At 36.8% G+C, this 21,801-nt stretch overlaps 2 protein-coding genes across 2 annotated transcripts in view; one reads left to right on the forward strand and one right to left on the reverse strand.

Annotated features, from left to right (window-relative positions):
* The window catches only part of LOC137393004 (transient receptor potential cation channel subfamily M member-like 2), a 74,868-nt gene extending 63,237 nt beyond the window's left edge, over positions 1 to 11,631 (reverse strand). Inside the window, exons 1-4 of the mRNA XM_068079384.1 lie at positions 11,528 to 11,631; positions 7,653 to 7,836; positions 6,980 to 7,149; positions 575 to 830 (exon numbers count right to left, since the gene is read on the reverse strand). Coding sequence (XP_067935485.1) covers positions 575 to 830; positions 6,980 to 7,149; positions 7,653 to 7,836; positions 11,528 to 11,551 — 634 coding nt within the window. The 5' untranslated portion in view covers positions 11,552 to 11,631. The remainder of the gene's footprint in view (positions 1 to 574; positions 831 to 6,979; positions 7,150 to 7,652; positions 7,837 to 11,527) is intronic.
* Positions 11,632 to 19,378: 7,747 nt separating this feature from the next.
* LOC137394155 (streptococcal hemagglutinin-like) lies at positions 19,379 to 20,597 on the forward strand. Its single transcript, XM_068080877.1, has 2 exons — positions 19,379 to 19,438; positions 19,797 to 20,597. Exons 1-2 carry the CDS (start codon positions 19,379 to 19,381, stop codon positions 20,595 to 20,597), a joined length of 861 nt encoding a protein of 286 aa, XP_067936978.1.
* The last annotated feature ends 1,204 nt before the right edge of the window (positions 20,598 to 21,801 follow it).

Consider the following 21,801-nt stretch of genomic DNA (forward strand, 5'->3'; position numbering starts at 1 on the left):
GTACCCTCTCAGGCTATCATAAATAGCATTAGAATAAAAACATGATGTTCTAAAGTTAGCAGACCCCCTCTGACATCCACGCTATCCTTAGCCTCAACACCTAATGTTAGCAGACCCCCTCTGACATCCACGCTATCCTTAGCCTCAACACCTAATGTTAGCAGACCCCCTCTGACGTCCATGCTATCCTTAGCCTCAACACTTAAAGTTAGCAGACCCCCTCTGACGTCCATGCTATCCTTAGCCTCAACACCTAAAGTTAGCAGACCCCCTCTGACGTCCATGCTATCCTTAGCCTCAACACCTAAAGTTAGCAGACCCCCTTTGACATCCACGCAAACCTTAGCCTCAACACCTAAAGTTAGCAGACCCCCTCTGACGTCCACGCTATCCTTAGCCTCAACACCTAAAGTTAGCAGACCCCCTCTAACATCCATGCTATCCTTAGCCTCAACACCTAAAGTTAGCATACCCCCTCTGATGTCCATACTATTCTTAGCCTCAACACCTAAAGTTAGCAGACCCCCTCTGACGTCCATGCTATCCTTAGCCTCAACACCTAATGTTAGCATACCCCCTCTGGCATCCACGCCATCCTTAGCCTCAACACTGCTTTTGGTGTCACTGCTGCTTTTGGCATCCAACCCCGTTAAAACATGGTCTGTAAGAAACTTTTCAAATTCAGCTCTCCATTTGATTTCTCCACCAAATTGGTCTCTCGAGCCATCATCTACTAGGATGAAATGTGAGTGGTTAGGCTCCAGAGGTTGAGTTTTCCCTTTACCCACAATATCTGTGGTCGGATAGCTGGCAGGGAACAAGCCCTCACCCTACAGATGATGACACGGACATATTCCATTAACAAAACAGCAATCAACTAATCATTGTATGTAAATAACCATTATAGAAGTTTATTGAAGAAGTGTGATTGGTGCTTTCACATCAAATCATCTACAAGGCCTCCACAAATTAAAAATAAAGTTGTGGGCAAACAACAGTGATTTAAGACTTTCCATCAAAAATTTCCTTTGTGAATTATCTGGCATGCATGTACATCAGCAGTCATATTGGCAAATGTGTACACAAGCAGTCATACTGGCAAATGTGTACACAAGCAGTCATACTAGCAAATGTGTACACCAGCAGGCATTGTGGTGTATGTGTACACCGGAGGTCATATAGGTGCACGTTTACACCCGAAGTCATTTGCCAAAAGTGTACACGAGCTGTCATATTGTAATATTGATTATATCAGCTGTACATATTTATTATCTCGAGAGTTGGATCAAGAGCGCTTGCTTCAACACATTTTCTATTCTCAGTTTTGTGGAAAAAACTCACAAAAACATAACCAGGGGAGGCTCAGATTGCCATTCGAAAACACCGTGAAATGAAATATGAAGAAGCTGGATATGGACATGAATGGTTGATAAAAAGTGCTAAGAATAAAGATAGTGGGAAATGTTTGATCAGACCAAAATAAGAACAATCATTGCCGCATCAACAAAGTGCTATGATGATGATATATTCATATATATATATACATCAGTTATATCAGTCGTATCAGTTATATCAGTCGTATCAGTTATATCAGCCGTATCAATTATATCAGTCGTATCAGTTATATCAGACGCATCAGTTATATCAGTCTTATCAGTTATATCAGTCTTATCAGTTATATCAGTCGTATCAGTTATATCAGTCGTATCAGTTATATCAGTCGTATCAGTTATATCAGTCGTATCAGTTATATCAGTCGTATCAGTTATATCAGTCGTATCAGTTATATCAGTCGTATCAGTCGTATCAGTTATATCAGTCGTATCAGTTATATCAGTCGTATCAGTCGTATCAGTTATATCAGTCGTATCAGTTATATCAGTCGTATCAGTTACATCAGTCGTATCAATCGTATCAGTTATATCAGTCGTATCAATTGTATCAGTTGTATCAGTCACAGCGACCCCTAGCTTGTCCAATGACCATGCCAACCGGTCGGTTACCGCATCCTTGGCCGGCAAGAACACTTCCCGACCAACCAAGCTGAGAGAGAAAGGCAGGTCCGGCTTAGAGCATAACCAGCCGGCATCAAGAGGACTGGCCTGCTTAGCAGGCAGGCACTAGAAGGACCGGCCTGCTCCGGAAGACGGAGGCTCGGTTTACCCGCTATATGAGGAGACAACCTAGCACCAGCACAGCAGAACATGATAAAGCCTCAAAACAGACAGTTGATTGTATTGCGCACACATGTATGTGATCGTTCAGGGCACTCCAGGATTACCATGTCCCTGTTTTGTGGATTTTTTCGCTTTACGGTGTGGACAACGATGTTTTCTCATCTTTTCCAAGCCACATTTTTTGCCGTACGACATCAACAAAAATGTCTCTCGAAATTCAAAATCAGAGGTCGGTCGCTGCATATCTCGGAATAATGAAGATGCAACTATGCTACTGGCAGAAATCTCTCCACAACGCCTGAAAAAGATACGATGCTCTCTCTCTCCCTCAGCTCAATATTATTCGTTATAAGAAAAAACAAAACCTGAAACAGGTAATAAAAGATTAAGACGATGAAAAAATTAAAGTTTAGTTCAGTAAAATACAAGCTATAACTTAGCATTAAGTGCGTTTTCAGCAAGTGTTTAGTAAATTCATTCCAGTTAAAATCAAAGCTTATGTAATACAATTTGTCTCGAAGGTAAAAGCTCCATATGATACGTACTGTAGATAGTAGTGCTACAATTTTCTGTAGATCATAACCACTTAATGCACTGAAGTTACTGTAGGTAACTTTAGTTACTAAGGTTAATATACGATTTTGTTAATAACTTTTAATACGTACAGAACATAGAATTTTAGTGTTTTTCCCCAAAGGGTGTTTGCATTAGATAATTACGATGGGTTTCTATACCCCACTATTTGACATTTGCGCCTTACGATGCCATTGTTGAAAGAATTAATGTCATATGGCAAGGGTTCACTGTACCAACTAATTACTTACAAATATATTATTTAGACTCGCACAAAGTGGCTGGTTTTAGGTGGAGCAGTAAAAATTCGTGACGAACCTTTTACAGTATGAAAGTGGGGTAGCTAGTGCAACTAATGCATGCAACTATACGCACTAATATATGCAATTATACACTAATATATGCAACTATACGCACAAATATATGCAACTATACGCACTAATACATACAACTATACGCACTAATATATGCAATTATACGCACTAATATATACAACTATATGCACTAATATATACAACTATACGCACTAATATATACAACTATATGTACTAATATATGCAACTATACGCACTAATGTATGCAACTATACGCACTAATATATGCAACTATATGCACTAATACATGCAACTATACGCACTAATATATGCAACTATAAGCACTAATATATGCAACTATACGCACTAATATATGCAACTATAAGCACTAATATATACAACTATACACACACTAATATATGCAACTATATGCACTAATATATGCAACTATACGCACTAATATATGCAACTATACACACTAATATATGCAATTATACGCACTAATATATGCAACTATACGCACTAATATATGCAACTATAAGCACTAATATATACAACTATACACACTAATATATGCAATTATACGCACTAATATATGCAACTACACACACTAAGAGGCTTTAATAGTGTTTTGAATCTCACATCTTATTACAAACATTGTTCACTAAACCAAAGCTTCAAATTGTGACGAGCTCACTTCTGATAAAAAGTAATTTTTATGAAGGATGTTGAAAGGTCAAACTAATTGTTTGTATTAGAAATTTGTTCAGCTGAATCAATACTAATAACAATAGCAATCATAACAAGTTCAAATGTTTACCTTCTGTCAGAGTAATTCAACTCTTCAACTCACCTGATTTGAGTCTCCATGATCAGAGTTTAAAATGATAGCTGTCAAAGGTATGAGTCTAGCACCTGAGTGAAAGGCAGCGCAGAATTCAGCCTTTTATAGCCTGATTAAGTTGGCCTTATAAATTCAGCTGAATCAAAAAAACTTGCAACACTGTTTTTTCATATGAGTTAACTTTATAATGTACAGTGCACCCTCAGAATACGATTTGGGTCTATTCCAGGGTTGGCATCGTATGGTGAAAAAGTCGTATGTAGGAGTATAGAAACCATAGTAATTATATAATGCAAACAACCCCTGGTAAAAATCATCAGAGTTTTATATATATGTAAGTGCTGTACATATTGAAAATTAGTAACAAAATAGTATGCTAACCTTAGTAACTATAGTTACCTACAGTAACTTTATCATATTTAGTGAATTTATTGGTTATGATATGCATTAAAATGTAATATTACAATGAGCAGTACTACATAACATAGAAACTTCTAACCTTCAAGATAGACGTAAGTATAAAAAAACTTTGAATTCACTTCAAATAAGTTTAGCTAACTAAACAAACACACATAAAGCTAAGTTTTAGTATCTATTTTTAAAGGCTGACGTGCAACAAAATTCACATTACAGTTATTTGGCATCAAAAGATTCACCATGTTTTACTCTGCTGTGTTGTAGGTGCAAAATATGTGGAAATGTGATTACAAGCTCTTAAAAGCTCAAAAAACGAACAGTTAATCGCAGCCATCACGAAAACGTGGTAGGTTGGAATCTCTCTCTAAAACGGCTCAAATGGGATGTAGCTGAACAAGATGGCTTCTGTTTACCCTTTCATGCAACCTCATTCGTCGAAATATTTTCCCAAATACATGTATACTTCTCGCATTCAATAAAACCATGTCTATTGTCCTTACGCGTCTATTTCATCATCATTGTAATGCTGTCATCTTGAGCACTGATATCTCAAAACCCACTGTAAAAATCCGTTTAATGTTTTAACCTTAGCTCGAAGGAGTGCGTATCGTCCTCTGATAAACATTAAGAGCTTGTTGGTAACCTGTGATAGTTGAAAAAAGCTGCAGAAATTTTTTGCGTCATTTGGCAGGAAATATGGGTCACATGATCAGATTATGACTAGATGATTAGACCAAGCTGAAACAAAACTGTAGAGTAGCGAGTGTCTAAATTTGATAAGGGCTTTCCGGTAGAAGCCGAAGTGTTTGTCATCAACTAGTGCATGGGTCAGCAACCCACGGCTTCAAAGCCGCATGCGGCTCTGACTTAGGATTTTTTTCTTTTTCCCTTTTTTCACCATATGCTGAGTAATTAATAAAACAGAAGTTTTATCACTAGATTTGTCATATAATTTAAAAAATTGTAAATATCATGATAAATCAAACATTGTCGCTTGTTATGCGTCATTGACTCATTATTTATGCGCCAATAAAACCACCAAAATTACACTAGCCGGCACAACACTTCTTGATTTTTTTTACCGCAGGTAGGCAAACTATGGGGAATGCTAATGAAAGAAAAGTGACAGAGGAAAATGAAACATTTTATCCTATGTGGGCTGATTCATTTGCTTTCACTGCTGATGAGACTGGTTCACCAGTTTGCTTAATATGTAATGAGAAATTTATAAACAAAAAGTCAAATGTCGCAAGACACTTTCAGAATAAACATGCAGCCTTTGCTCAAAAATATCCAGAGGGAGATGAAGGAACAAAGGCCATTTCAGAACTGATGCGTAAGGCTATTTTGAGTAAAAATCGCTGCCTAAATGACATTTGCTGCAGTTGGATATTAAGTTCGGTGTTTTGTTAAAAGAAGGACTGAATTAAACATGAAGTTGCAATTTTTCTTGAAAGTAACCTTAAAAACAATGTACCATTTTCATGTTACGATTAAGTTATTATTAGCTATTTTATTGTTCTTTGCAAAAGTGTAATTTTTGTTCTTAGCAGGTAAATCATTATACATGCCACGCCTTTTCGTTTTATGTTATGAACATGGTATAAAAGCATTAAAAGCTAAACAAAAATGTAACATGTAGTATTTATGTATTTTCTAATTTAAAATATTAAAGAGGGGGTTGGTGGCTCCCATTGCATTCTTTCCTGCAGAAAACGGGTCTAAATGGCTCTTTGAGTGGAAAAGATTGCAGACCCCTGATTACTAGTGCTACGAAACATTTTATATTGAGCCTTTTAGTGGCCATTCAATTCATGTGATAACATCACATGTCAAGACAATAACCACATCGAGTTGAGCACGTCATCAAAATAAAGGGATTCTAACCTACGGTGTTTTCGTGATGGCTGCGATTAACTGTTCGTTTGTAAGCTTTTAACAGCTTGTAATCACATTTCCACATATTTTCCACCTACAACACAGCAGAGTAAGACATGATGAACCTTTTGATACCAAATAACTGTAATGTGAACTTTGTTGCATGTCAACTTTCAACTATTTCGCTGAATTTCATCTTTTTATCACTAAAATTTTATCACTCATCAGTTTCTGTCTTCACTTTTACTAAAACTTTCAGCAGACCTGTTTAAAACTTGTTCAACATAAGTCGGCAAGAAAACCTGAACGATGCTGTTTTTGTAATGAAGTGGACTCTGGTTAGCAGGTTAGAAGTTGTCTGACCATGGCACCCTCTGTATGTAGAGAAAATATTACTGTTTTACGCACAAGAAATGCTGAACTAAGAGAAATAGGTCATCGTGTCTATTACAGGAGTTGTGAAAATATTTTCGGCGAGCAGCATGTCGCTGTTTTTGTTATTTTGGCGTACGGTAATAAGCACACTGACTGCCAAATTTGAACTCGAGTGAAAGATTCTGTTGAATTCGTATGGTGAAATAAAATTCGTATGGTGATGTAAAAAAATCATCATGTTCCACTTCGTAAGGCGAAAAAATCGCATATCAGGGTAATTGTATCCTAAGGGTGCACTGTAATGAATGTTTGTTTCTGGAATGTTCCAATGCTGAACTAACAACGTTTACTGTACTAGTCTGCAATAAAATATGTTGAAGCCTGTAGTAAAGTATACCTACATCTTTGCCAGTGAGCTTTTCTCTGGCGGCGACTGATCCCCATGCAGCAATGCCCAGAAGCACTATGTTGTTCATAGCTGTAGAGCCAGTAGAATCTAAATGATCTTTCACAGCAGATCCCACCATCTTATAAACACCGGTATTGGATCCAGGGGTCAGTATCCAAGCACCTGCAAAAAGGAAATGTGTTACAACATGGAAAAATAGGTGAACATTTTTCTTGGAAAGTTTCACATCAAATGTACGTGTAACCTCTATAAATCGCAGTTGCATATAATTTAACTGTTTGTGATAAAACTGCTGTGGGGGTGAAAAGTGACAGTTTGAAGACAAAAATACAATATTCAAGCATCAAACTAAACCATCACAGTAAATAGTGCTATCTAGTAATGGTGGTACAAACTGGTAACATTAGTACTGTTTGCTTATGGTAAAGCTGTTCAGTAAGAGCAGGTGTTAACTGTAGCTAATAGTATTAACTTAAGCTAGTAGTATTAACTGTAGCTATTAGTATTAACTGTAGCTAGTAGTATTAACTGTAACTAGTAGTATTACCTGTAGCTAGTAGTATTAACAGTATTTAGTAGATATAGACTAGACAACTAGTATTAGTTAAATGAATATATGTAGTTAATAGTCATAATAGTTGGCAGCCTCTTCATGGCATACAAACCCGTAGTTGTGGCGATATCGAGGAGGCCCTGTTTAAACAGAGAGCTCACTCTACTTTTGGCAAATTCGAACCTCTTTGCGCCACCCACAATAGAAACAATGAGTTTTGGCTCAGGCAACTCCCACTTCTCCAACATAAGGTTCAAGAGATCTTCTTTAGGGTCAGTGTCACTGACGCAAACATACTAAAACAGTATAGAAGAGAATGTTAGCACCTGTTATATATGACTGTTAGCACCTGTTGTATGATTGTTAGCACCGGTTGTATATGATTGTTAGCACCTGTTGTATATGATTGTTAGTACCTGTTGTATGATTGTTAGCAGCTGTTGTATATGATTGTTAGCAACTGTTGTATATGATTGTTAGCACCTGTTGTATATGATTGTTAGCAACTGTTGTATATGATTGTTAGCACCTGTTGTATATGATTGTTAGCAAATGTTGTATATGATTGTTAGCACCTGTTGTATATGAGTGTTAGCAAATGTTGTATATGATTGTTAGCAACTGTTGTGTATGATTGTTAGCAACTGTTGTATATGATTGTTGGCACCTGTTGTGTATTATTGTTAGCACCTGTTGTATATGATTGTTAGCAACTGTTGTATATGATTGTTAGCACTTGTTGTATATGATTGTTAGCAAATGTTGTATATGATTGTTAGCACCTGTTGTATATGATTGTTAGTACCTGTTGTATGATTGTTAGCAGCTGTTGTATATGATTGTTAGCAACTGTTGTATATGATTGTTAGCACCTGTTGTATATGATTGTTAGCAACTGTTGTATATGATTGTTAGCACCTGTTGTATATGATTGTTAGCAAATGTTGTATATGATTGTTAGCACCTGTTGTATATGAGTGTTAGCAAATGTTGTATATGATTGTTAGCAACTGTTGTATATGATTGTTAGCAACTGTTGTATATAATTGTTGGCACCTGTTGTGTATTATTGTTAGCACCTGTTGTATATGATTGTTAGCAACTGTTGTATATGATTGTTAGCACCTGTTGTATATGATTGTTAGCAAATGTTGTATATGATTGTTAGCAACTGTTGTATATGATTGTTAGCAACTGTTGTATATCATTGTTAGCACCTGTTGTGTATTATTGTTAGCAACTGTTGTATATGATTGTTAGCAACTGTTGTATATGATTGTTAGCAACTGTTGTATATGATTGTTAGCACCTGTTGTATATGATTGTTAGTACCTGTTGTATGATTGTTAGCAACTGTTGTATATGATTGTTAGCAACTGTTGTATATGATTGTTAGCACCTGTTGTATATGATTGTTAGCAACTGTTGTATATGATTGTTAGCAACTGTTGTATATGCTTGTTAGCAACTGTTATATACAATTGTTACCACCTGTTGTATACGCTTGTTAGCAACTTTTATATATGTAGCTAACCTGAAATTCAGTCGCTTGCTCAATTTTGGTGTTTTAATTATTTTGAAGTGATGGCTTGTGTTCATGCTTGGGTTTCAATAATGGATGATAGATGATAGCCTTCCAAATGAACACTATCTGGTTTAATTTTAAAACAGATTTTATAATGATCTGTTTAAATAATTGCTATGGCCCTGGCCACAGGGCTGTAGCGGTAGGGCTTCCAGGTCAGCACTTTGGTAGGGCCGTGCCTTCTCGGGCTGCCGAGAGGAAACCGAGAATTGAACAAAGGAAAAGGGGCGGAGCCTAAAATGAAACTAAAAGTATAAAAGATTTGATTGTTTTGGCAGAGCTGTGCATACACCCTCTCTGCATGCTTTGAATATGGTTTATTGCCTGTCATGCATGGAAACTTATATATTTATTTGTATGTACGTATCTATTTTCATTATTTTAATATACAACATATAAAAAATAAGAAATTTGTAGAAAATGAGGGCCCATATCCGCAATAGCAGAGCTAATCATGGCGCCGAACCCAAGTCAGCAGACAAAGCAGCTAAAAGTCAATAGACCTAAGCTATCCCAGCAATTCAAGCAAATGTTGTTTCAAAGTCACTTTAAATTTGTGAGCATTGGCAATCAAGAGTAGACTGCCAGGCAATAGGTTCCAAGCCCGTGCCATCTGATAGGAGACCTGTCTATGCCCACACTTAGTAGAAGAAGACGGGAGTAGAAGAGATAGTAATGAATGTCTAGTAGGGTAAGCTGGATGTGATAATGGATGGTTGTAGAATTTATTATGTGCTAGAATGCAAATGCGTAAAGTCTAAAGTTGATGAATAGGTAAGATGTTACTAAGTTTAAACAGTGAAGCAGAAGAATATGTGGGAGGTTTATGATACCGGTAAATGATTCAAAGTAATCTTTTCTGTATGGTAAGTATTTTATTTATGTATGTAACAGGTGCATTCCCCCATGCCTCAATACAGTATATTATTTTACTGTTTATCAAGCTGTTGTATAGTAATATGAGGGTAGTAGTAGGAAGATAGCTAGAAGCTAGGTAAATTAAACCTAAGCTTTTGCGAAGTTGTTGTCTTAAATTAGCTATATGACCGGACTAAGTTAGTGTTTGACCTATAGTTATACCGAGAAATTTTATGTTGCTTGTCTCTGAAATAGATAAATGATTCATTTTTAAATTTCCAGCTAGCGAAAATTTGTTTTGTGGGTTTTTGTATTACATCATAATTTGTTTTATCAATATTTAATGTGAGTTTACTTTGATTACACCAGCTTTTTATTTAGTGAATATATAAGTCATAGGCACTTAATACTCGGTGTTGTTGTTTGACTGCCTTGTGTAAAGCAAAGAGAACTAGCAGTTTCCTTTACAAATGATTATTTCAAACTTTTGAGTTTTTCAAGTCGGCGGTGTAGTAACAAAACCAACAAAAAAAGAGCCAAACTAGCATCTCAAGGTACATAGCTTCATGCGCACTTGACCCAAACTAGCATCTCAAGGTATATAGCTTCATGCGCACTTGACCCAAACTAGCATCTCAAGGTATATAGCTTCATGCGCACTTGACCCAAACTAGCATCTCAAGGTATATAGCTTCATGCGCACTTGACCCAAACTAGCATCTCAAGGTATATAGCTTCATGCGCACTTGACCTAAACTAGCATCTCAATGTATATAGCTTCATGTGCACTTGACCCAAACTAGCATCTCAAGGTATATAGCTTCATGCGCACTTGACCCAAACTAGCATCTCAAGGTATATAGCTTCATGAGCACTTGACCCAAACTAGCATCTCAAGGTATATAGCTTCATGCGCACTTGACCTAAACTAGCATCTCAATGTATATAGCTTCATGCGCACTTGACCCAAACTAGCATCTCAAGGTATATAGCTTCATGCGCACTTGACCCAAACTAGCATCTCAAGGTATATAGCTTCATGCGCACTTGACCCAAACTAGCATCTCAAGGTATATAGCTTCATGCGCATTTGACCCAAACTAGCATCTCAAGGTATATAGCTTCATGCGCACTTGACCCAAACTAGCATCTCAAGGTATATAGCTTCATGCGCACTTGACCCAAACTAGCATCTCAAGGTATATAGCTTCATGTGCACTTGACCCAAACTAGCATCTCAAGGTATATAGCTTCATGCGCACTTGACCCAAACTAGCATCTCAAGGTATATAGCTTCATGCGCACTTGACCCAAACTAGCATCTCAAGGTATATAGCTTCATGCGCACTTGACCCAAACTAGCATCTCAAGGTATATAGCTTCATGCGCACTTGACCCAAACTAGCATCTCAAGGTATATAGCTTCATGCGCACTTGACCCAAACTAGCATCTCAAGGTATATAGCTTCATGCGCACTTGACCCAAACTAGCATCTCAAGGTATATAGCTTCATGCACACTTGGCCCAAACTCAAAAAACTTACAGGAGGCTCATAGCTACTCTTCATGTCTTTCGTAAAGTTTATCCAACCATAAGCCCGAGTCTTCTCAACTTTATATTTGGAGTAACTGCGAAGGCTAGCCTTAGATCCACCTATGCCTGCGGGAGTTACTGTCAACTGGCTTGAATATGGCTGTAGAGCATCTATATCATCTTTAGGAATTCTGTATATAAAACCAAAGCGCAGAGGTGAGGACACCTGAATCGACACGAGCTTAGTGTTATTAAGCTCAAAATCCTTGTTCATGCCTTTTTGGACAAGATCTAAAAATCCAATCTGCAAGCTCACACAGCAATGTTTTTTAGAAGTATCATCTGAGTAAATATATAACCATGTCAAATAATCTATGCACCATCTGGGTACAGCTATAAACAAGAGGGTCCCAACCAAAGATCATAGCACACATTTGTACATGTCAAACATGTGAGGCTTGCTCCGGGTGTAGAAAGAAAGTGGTGTTTGCCTTTGCTCTGTAGGGCACAAAGCAATGCTGTCGGTTGTCTCCGCTATTTTGCATTTGGCATCGTAAATAAATATACCAGATTTTTGGTCAGAAAAAAGCAATTGTATCAGCAGAGCTTGGCAGAAATAGAAAGCAAGTCAAGGCGTAGCAACTCCCAATACACAATCGCTGTGGTAGAAATACTATGTCATTCACACGTTTTGCTTAAAAAGTATGATTGGCTCGGCTCACGTTATGCCTATTTTTGCAATTCATGGCTCAGCAAGAGATCTAAAAATGTATGCGGACCTACTCTCCCCCTAGCAATGCAATTACGAATCAACAGTGATAGCCTGTTCGCTGGAGGTTTTGACATCAAGCAATAAATGGATAGGGCTGAAAAGGCCCTATTATAAGGCGGACAAATGAAATACACAATTATGAAACAAGAAAATAAAAGCGCAGAAAAGACGTCTGAGGCAATCTCGTTGCTACCAAACAATGTGCTGTACAAAATAGAAACCACAAGTCTTAGCGATTACTAAAAGTCACCTAATCAAGTCTTTTGTAGAGAAATAAAAGCTCAATGATTTACAAAAGATAATGTAATTATATTCAACAAGCAAACTACTGGTGAGTGCAGGAGAAGATGTTTGCTTAACAGAAATTATAGAGTTGTTTTATGAAATAAGAAGCATTCAATTGACAAAAACTGAGGCAAGAAAGCAGAACATGGGCTACCTTGTTTAGCTGCAGCAAGAGCTTGAAGCAAGTTTTTGATGACAGGAGATATTATGTAATCAGAAATATACCTATATATCAGGTGAAGTTATAAAACATCTTCTAGTGACAACATGATTGTCTGCTCAACTTTATAATATCTGACAGACCTTTTCATTCTGTTTAAACTATATTATTACTATTATTATTACTACTATTGCTATTATTACTGTTATTACTACTACTATTACTGCTCTACATTCAGAAGGGCTGTCAGGTCTGTGCATTGATGAAGTTTAACAGCAGATAAAACAAATATATAAGCTATATTAAACTTCATACTGTATATTTAAATTAAAATTTACTCTAAATTAAAATGTAAAATAGTGTTACGGCGGAGCACCGTGGCCAGAGCTGGCGGGGCTGACCTAATGAGCACTGGCATAGCCGGGCCGGGCCGGGCCGGGCCGAGCCTCTCTATCACAGCAGGAGGCTCGGCTGTAGGGGAGCCGGCTCTGTAAGTCAAAAAGACAAAGAAAGATGGCCGGAAAAATAATAAAGGGTGGAGCCCATAGAGAGAAGAAGCGTATATAAGGGACTGGCCAATATTGTTAGAGCTGAGTAGTACGCGCACCCTCTCCGCATGCTTGTTCATGTTATGACATTCACGAACCATTATATATTTATTATTAAATATATATATTCTTGTGATTAACCACTCGGTGTGTTTATTTGCCTTGCTTATTTTGTAGAGGGTGAAGGGCCAGGCCGAGTCCTTTAAAATATATATAAACTTTAAATATTTGACCTTTTGATTTTAAGAGTGACAGCGAAGTTGACAGCGGAGTTGACAGGGGAGTTGACAGCGGAGTTGACAGCGGAGTTGACAGCGGAGTTGACAGCGAAGTTGACAGGGGAGTTGACAGGGGAGTTGACAGCGGAGTTGACAGGGGAGTTGACAGGGGAGTTGACAGTGGAGTTGACAGGGGAGTTGACAGGGGAGTTGACAGGGGAGTTGACAGGGGAGTTGACAGGGGAGTTGACAGGGGAGTTGACAGGGGAGTTGACAGGGGAGTTGACAGCGGAGTTGACAGCGGAGTTGATAGGGGAGTTGACATTGAGAAGTTATCAGTTTGATAAGAGATTGCTTATGAATTACGATTTCATAACATTACATCTCATTGTGGGCATTGGCAGACAAGTCGATATAAAGAGTGATACAGCTTAATACATTAGTAGGAATGCTATAGAGCGGTAACTTGACAGCAACACACGTCTTCATTTAACAAATCCCACTTTGTCGCCATACATTTATGTGTGTGCGTCAGTGTCATAGTCCTTGTGAACGTTATACGTTTCACATTTTTTCGCTGATTTTGTCAAAATTTCCCAACCACATGCTCCGCCAGGTCGTCAATAATATTTGCTTACAAAACTCAAACCCCAAACTCTCAATAAACGCATTCATTGATTGTTGTTATGAAAGCAGTGTAGCAATTCTCAGTGAAAATCTACACGCATGCTGCAAGATATCTGATTATCTGCCAGTACTTAATATAGTCAGACAAGTTGATAGAAAGTCTGATACAAAATATAAAATGAGAGTAAGTCTTACAAATAATGAGAAGCTGTTTTCCAGCAACTTACTTTTGGTGAAAGTTAGTTTTGACGAAGGTTCGTACTGACTCAATATTGTTATCAAGTCCGAGTTCATCTTGAAGTTTCTGTCGTTTTTTTTTGTTTCCAAAGCTCTTGCGCTTTAGTCGGGCTATGTAGAGAGATTACAACGGTAAATAAAGCTAAACAATGTAGAAAATTGTTAATAAGCTATGGCTACCTAGTAGTGGTTTAACTAGTAGACTATGACTACCTAGTAGTGGTTTAACTAGTAGACTATGACTACCTAATAGTAGTTTAACTAGTAGATTATGACTACCTGGTAGTGGTTTAACTAGTAGACTATGACTACCTAATACTGGTTTAACTAGTAGACTATGACTACCTAGTAGTGGTTTAACTAGTAGACTATGACTACCTAATAGTAGTTTAACTAGTAGACTATTACTACCTAGTAGTGGTTTAACTAGTAGACTATGACTACCTAGTAGTGGTTTAACTAGTAGACTATGACTACCTAATACTGGTTTAACTAGTAGACTATGGCTAACTAATAGTGGTTTAACTAGTAGACTAGTTCAACCGTGACTATCCAGTCGTGGTTTAACTCGTAGACTATGACGAGCTAGTAATGACTTAACTAATAGACTATGACTACCTAATAGTGGTTCAAATAGTAGACTATGACTACCTAGTAGCAATGAAAACAGAATGTTCTGAAAATCCTTCCAGACATAGCTGAAACACACCACCTTAAAAATGCCGCGCATGTAAACCAAAGTGAGAGAGCTCAGAGAAATAGCTCAACATGTTTGGCACAGAAGCAAACTAGTTCTCAAGCACATTTAAATCCATCAAAAGTTGAACTGAACTTCAGTGATAGCAGTTTCCATAGGATTACAGATTGAAGCATGCACACGAAGGCTACACAGTACGCATAAAGAAAAAAGCTAAGCACAGTTTGAGGTAAGAGGAACAGCTATGCTGAAGTGAAGCTAGTGTTATCAATGAGTACATTTAACTCGTAATCAGAGCAATGAGTGTGTCATGCAATACTTGCTCACCATCCGTGATCAAACTGGTGCCAAACTGCTCTTTCGCTAGTTTTGACAATAATTAAAATTGATATTCAAAACTATGAAAAGGCAAAGGTCACTGCAAAAATATATAAACTAACACAAAAGCGTAGCGAGCAAAATGAGCGTACTAGCATGCTGAACTCACACTTCTCTTTTTGCAGACCTGAAAGAAAGGATGATACAAGTGACTAAAAACATTTACAGACGTGATGGGCGTTGGCTGAGAAGGCTAGTCTAAACTAGAGTAAAGAGAAAAGATCTAGACAGACTGTAAAGCTTAGACAATGGCCTCGTTGTATATTGTGTGGGTTTACGAACTCAATCAGTTGGCAAGATTTGAGTAACATCTTAACACTACTATGGCATCAACTAGCGACAGCAATACCAGAGGTAAAAACTAGAAGTCAGTAAGAAACGGCCTTTGTGGAGTATTTACTCCTCACTGCCGTTAAATAAACATAACCGGGTGTTTGAAAGGACATTTTAGCTGCCTTTGAAAGCGTCAATATAGCAGCATTATGACTTCATAAAAAACAACAAAACTCCTACGTAATGCTTAGCTAAGACTTGAACATTCTAACAAGGAAAGGCCTGTCCACACTAGACAATGGCTATTAGCAATAAAAAGGACTCAAAGCTTTTATTAGCTTTCACTCCTTTTTATTATATATTTTTATTATATATTAAAAATACAGCTATCAGATTAAAATACACTTATCATATAAAATGCAGCTATCATATTAAAATACAGCTATCATATTAAAATACAGCTATCATATTAAAATACAGCTATCATATTAAAATACAGCTATCGTATTAAAATACAACTATCGTATTAAAATACAGCTATCATAATAAAATACAGCTATCATATTAAATAACAACTATCATATTAAAATACAGCTATCATATTAAAATACAGCTATCATATTAAAATACAGCTATCATATTAAAATACAGCTATCGTATTAAAATACAACTATCGTATTAAAATACAGCTATCATAATAAAATACAGCTATCATATTAAATAACAACTATCATATTAAAATACAGCTATCATATTAAAATACATATTATATTATTTATATCATATTATATATTATGATATAAATATTATATCATAGTAAAATACAAAATCTATTATATATATTATATAATATATATTATATATATCATATCATATTAAAATACATATTATATATACATATCATACTAAAATGGCCAATGGCATCTATCATGTCATGCAAAGATTGCCATTTGTTCTCCACAGACAACCATAACTTTACTATTTCTGTACTTTTATACATGTACCTATTCCAAGTGCTGACTGTATATCTGTGTGCTTGTACCTGATTCAGATACCGACTGTTGTATTTTTATATACTGCTCTGTTATACATATTTCACTCAATATCTCGCAGCAAAAATCTTGTCACTCCACCTAATGAACTGAAAGGTTTCAAACAATATCAACTTAATTGTAAACCATTGTAGTTACTTCAGAATAACTGGCAAAATGATTATCCAAACTCTTCGTTCTTGTAGACCTAAATAGGTTTACACGCAATTGCCTGAGCCAGACTTTACAGTCCTACCTAGAACACTGTCCGTCTCTTTTTTTCTGGCAGATACTGAACCATCTGGTGGTGAGTGAAGCGCAGGCAGGTCTGCGTTATGACCCCCGTCCGCTTTGACACCTTCTGCTGGAGCTCTTGAGTCTTAAAAGTATCGCAAATTATTTACAGAAATATTGTGTGTAAGGAATATTTTCAAATGTGTTGAAATGCTTCAGTGAAGACGTGAAATGAAGTCGAGCAACAGGAAACTGTAATTTTTACCTGAAAAAATGGAAGGAAGTGCTTGAGGCGATGTAATAGCGACATCTGAACCTAAGGCAAATGCTCCGCCGGCTAGTTCTATTTGTTGAGTAGCTGTTGTCACACTTGATCTGCTAGACCTCTTCCTACTTCTAGATTTTGATCTTACAAGTTTATCTATAGGGATAATAAAACCTTGAAGTGTTCTGTAGAACTCCTAAGGCATCCCAGGCAACAGCAATAGGCTAATAGCAAACGACTTTTAGTAGTATATAAAAGTATAGTAAATATATAATAAATAAACTGTATGAAAAGTATTAATAATATAGAAAAGAATTATAAAACTAAACAAAGGAAAGGTTGGCCAAGGAGGACTACAAGGAGGACTAGCAGTAGATGTCATGTATACATACGCTGTCTATTGACTGCTTCAGAACTCATATATGAAAATGTAGCAAATACAATATGCATGGAGTATTTATGAATGTTCAACAGTTAGAAAAGTCCATAACATGAGCACTGCAATGACATGTAACATAACATGAACACTGCAATATGTCACATGACATGAACACTGCAATATGTAACATAACATGATCACTGCAATGATATGTAACATAACATGAGCACCGCAATGATATCTAACATAACAGGAGCACTGTGATGATATTTAACATAACATGATCACTGCAATGATATGTAACATAACATGGGCAGTGCAATGATATGTAACATAACATGAACACTGCAATATGTAACATGACATGAACACTGCAATATGTAACATAACATGAGCAGTGCAATGATATTTAACATAACATGAACACTGCAATGATATGTAACATAACATGAGCACCGCAATGATATGTAACATAACATGAGCACTGCAATGATATGTAACATAACATGAGCACTGCAATGATATGTAACATAACATGAGCACTGCAATGATATGTAACATAACATGAGCACTGCAATGATATGTAACATAACATGAGCACTGCAATGATATGTAACATAACATGAACACTGCAATGATATGTAACATAACATGAACACTGCAATGATATGTAACATAACATGAGCACTGCAATGATATGTAACATAACATGAACACTGCAATGATATGTAACATAACATGAACACTGCAATGATATGTAACATAACATGAACACTGCAATGATATGTAACATAACATGAACACTGCAATGATATGTAACATAACATGAACACTGCAATGATATGTAACATAACATGAACACTGCAATGATATGCAACATAAAAGGACCATCTTAACAAAGAAAATCAAAATGGCATAGAAAAAGCATCAGGTGACATTTCACATAAAATAACTAGTGATACCCCTTCCAAAAACAAGCGATCATTAAATGACAGAGACCTGACAGAGATGCTCTGAGACCCACTTTCTAAATTTCTGGGCCTTGAGAATATATTAAAAGCAAAGCAATTAATTTTATTAATTCCTCAAGAATAAAGTGTATGATAGTAACATTTAAAAACACAACATGTGATAGTGACCTGTTTAGCGACACAGCGCATGATAGTAGCATGTCTAGAGACAGCACATGATAGTGACATGTCTACAGACAGCACACGATAGTAACATGTCTACAAACAGCACATGGTAGTAGCATGTCTAGAGACAGCACATGATAGTAACATGTCTAGATACATAGCCTGGGGGTGAGAGAGTTAGCCTAACCCTAAAAGTTGGTTAAATCTGTTCTATTGTCAACTAAAAGATTAGTTTTTCTCTAAATCTATTATTTTACCACTTTCTCATTTTTTGTTTTGTTTATTTTTGTGGTTTTTAGATTTTTATAACTTTATAAGTTCCTGTAGGCTTGATTTGGTGGTTCCTGTTGGCTGAGTAAAACTGAACAGCAAACACTGTAGGCAGTGAATATCAGCAAAGCTTATAAAAGCTACTATGTTTGATTTAATTGAAGAAAACTTGATATGTTTAACACGTCAAATATTAACATACCAGAAGGAATCTTTGAATCACTAGACGTATCCATAACACGGTCACCCGTTCTCTCATCACTGACAGGTGGCAAGGCACCAGCTATTGTATAAGTTCCATTCACCCGCCCCTCTAGGTCTGAATCTAAGCTGTCATGCTGGTCATCATCCATGAGCTGTCTCGGTATAATCACACCAGAATCTTATAAACGTGGGGTTATTGATGTTAAAGTTTGTCTATGCATTGGTGTAGAGTTGAATGGCCAGCAATGATTCACTGACAGATATATATATGTATTGGAATATCTAAATAACATACATAGCTTAATATATGTACATAGCTTTCATATCTTGGTTGCTAATTTCCCAACTCATCCCACTTTTTTCATAAAAAAGAAATTTGGATTTTACTTAACTACCTAAAGGGTGATCCTTCTACTGTATACGTCAAGGTTGAAAAAATCATTATTTTGTTGAAAAAATTGGATTTTTTTCGATTCAAATCGATTTTTCCGATGTTTATGATAAATTTAACTTTTTCATTCACTTTTGCTCACGAAAATTGTTTTTGTATTCCATTGCACATCAGAGCGCTGCACATCAGAACGCTGCACATCAGAGCGCTGCACATCAGAGCGCTGCACATCAGAGCGCTGCACATCAAAGCGCTACACATCAGAGCGCTGCACATCAGAGCGCTGCAAATCAGAGCGCTGCACATCAGAGTGCACATCAGAGTGCACATCAGAGTGCACATCAGAGTGCACATAAGAGTGCACATCAGAGTGCACATCAAAGTGCACATCAGAGTGCACATCAGAGCGCTGCAAATCAGAGCGCTGCAAATCAGAGCGCTGCAAATCAGAGCGCTGCAAATCAGAGCGCTGCAAATCAGAGCGCTGCAAATCAGAGCGCTGCAAATCAGAGCGCTGCAAATCAGAGCGCTGCAAATCAGAGCGCTGCACATCAGAGTGCACATCAGAGTGCACATAAGAGTGCACATCAGAGTGCACATCAGAGTGCACATAAGAGTGCACATCAGAGTGCACATCAGAGTGCACATAAGAGTGCACATCAGAGTGCACATCAGAGTGCACATAAGAGTGCACATCAGAGTGCACATCAGAGTGCACATCAGAGTGCACATCAGAGGGCACATCAGAGTGCACATCAGAGTGCACATCAGAGTGCACATCAGAGTGCACATCAGAGCGCTGCAAATCAGAGCGCTGCAAATCAGAGCGCTGCAAATCAGAGCGCTGCACATCAGAGTGCACATCAGAGTGCACATAAGAGTGCACATCAGAGTGCACATCAGAGTGCACATCAGAGTGCACATCAGAGTGCACATCAGAGTGCACATCAGAGTGCACATTCAACAGCCATATAAAGTTATAATGTGCAGACCAGATGTAATTAATTCAGTAGAGCTACTAGCAGTTTCACATAAAGTACGAATGAGAGCCAAAGAAATAATAAGGCACTATGACATATTTGAGCAGGTTCTTCCTTGGTGTGATCAATGCGAATGACAGTGCAAAACATAAAAACCAGCTTATCAGTTTTCCAGTACCTAGCTAGTTTTCTATTTTTAAATGAACGATAGCAAATGTGGAGAATTTTTAATGATTACACTTGAGCTAACCGCAGTAAAGAAGTTGATGTCATATTCATATATTAAACAGAGTAGTGAGGGAAAACTGTACCAGTTACAGTTGTTGCCTCCCAATTAATCTTGCTTTGATGGTTACTAAACAAACTCACAGTTACTAACTTCAAAGGTTCTTCACGTCCTACTACACATGCAGTCAATTATCTCCATCACACTTGCTAATTTAGGACGGAAAAGTGTTTACAATTTTGTTACACAAATCCAAACAAAAATTCTTTTTAAGAAATGCTGATTTTTACCAATTTACAAAAAAATAAAAAAAGAATGATTTTTCGAATGAAAAGATCATAACTTAATCAAAAAGTTCAATAATCTGATTTTTTCAAACCAACTCTGGTCTACATATGAGTTGTAACTTTATTTGTAGATTGATATATATCCAATACTCATCTAAACTTACCTTCCTAAGAACAATGATGTTGTGAGACGATTACAACATAAAACTTTACAGCATAATCAGATGTAACTGTTTATATTTTGGTGAAACGGCAAAGTTGTAAATTAAAAAAATGTCTACTAAAAACGTCCAACTACTAATAAACCCACTGATAGAACTATTTTTATCATACAAAAACCTTTACACAAGGCTCTAGAGGTCACTCTTATTATACGGTAGACTTTTAAAGTCATCCTCATTATAGCTTCTTTATAGTTTAAATCAAGCAGCATATCTGTAAAGCTAAAATTACTACTAACTGGCAAAACATTCCCAGTGAAACAAATATACAATACTTTTTAGGTTAAGGCTAATTTACCAACTTACCATCTATCACTTACTTGGAAGCTGCTTGTTTTCGAGAAACAGAAATGGTTATTATGAGATGAGGCATTATGCAAAATGTAGTTTGTGCCACTCAGTATATAGTTTTGTTATTTCAAAATTAGTAGAATTAGCAAAAAAGTCATTGTTAAGATACTATGC

Source organism: Watersipora subatra, chromosome 4 (genome assembly GCF_963576615.1).
Source record: "Watersipora subatra chromosome 4, tzWatSuba1.1, whole genome shotgun sequence".
NCBI classification, from domain to species: Eukaryota; Metazoa; Bryozoa; class Gymnolaemata; order Cheilostomatida; family Watersiporidae; genus Watersipora; species Watersipora subatra.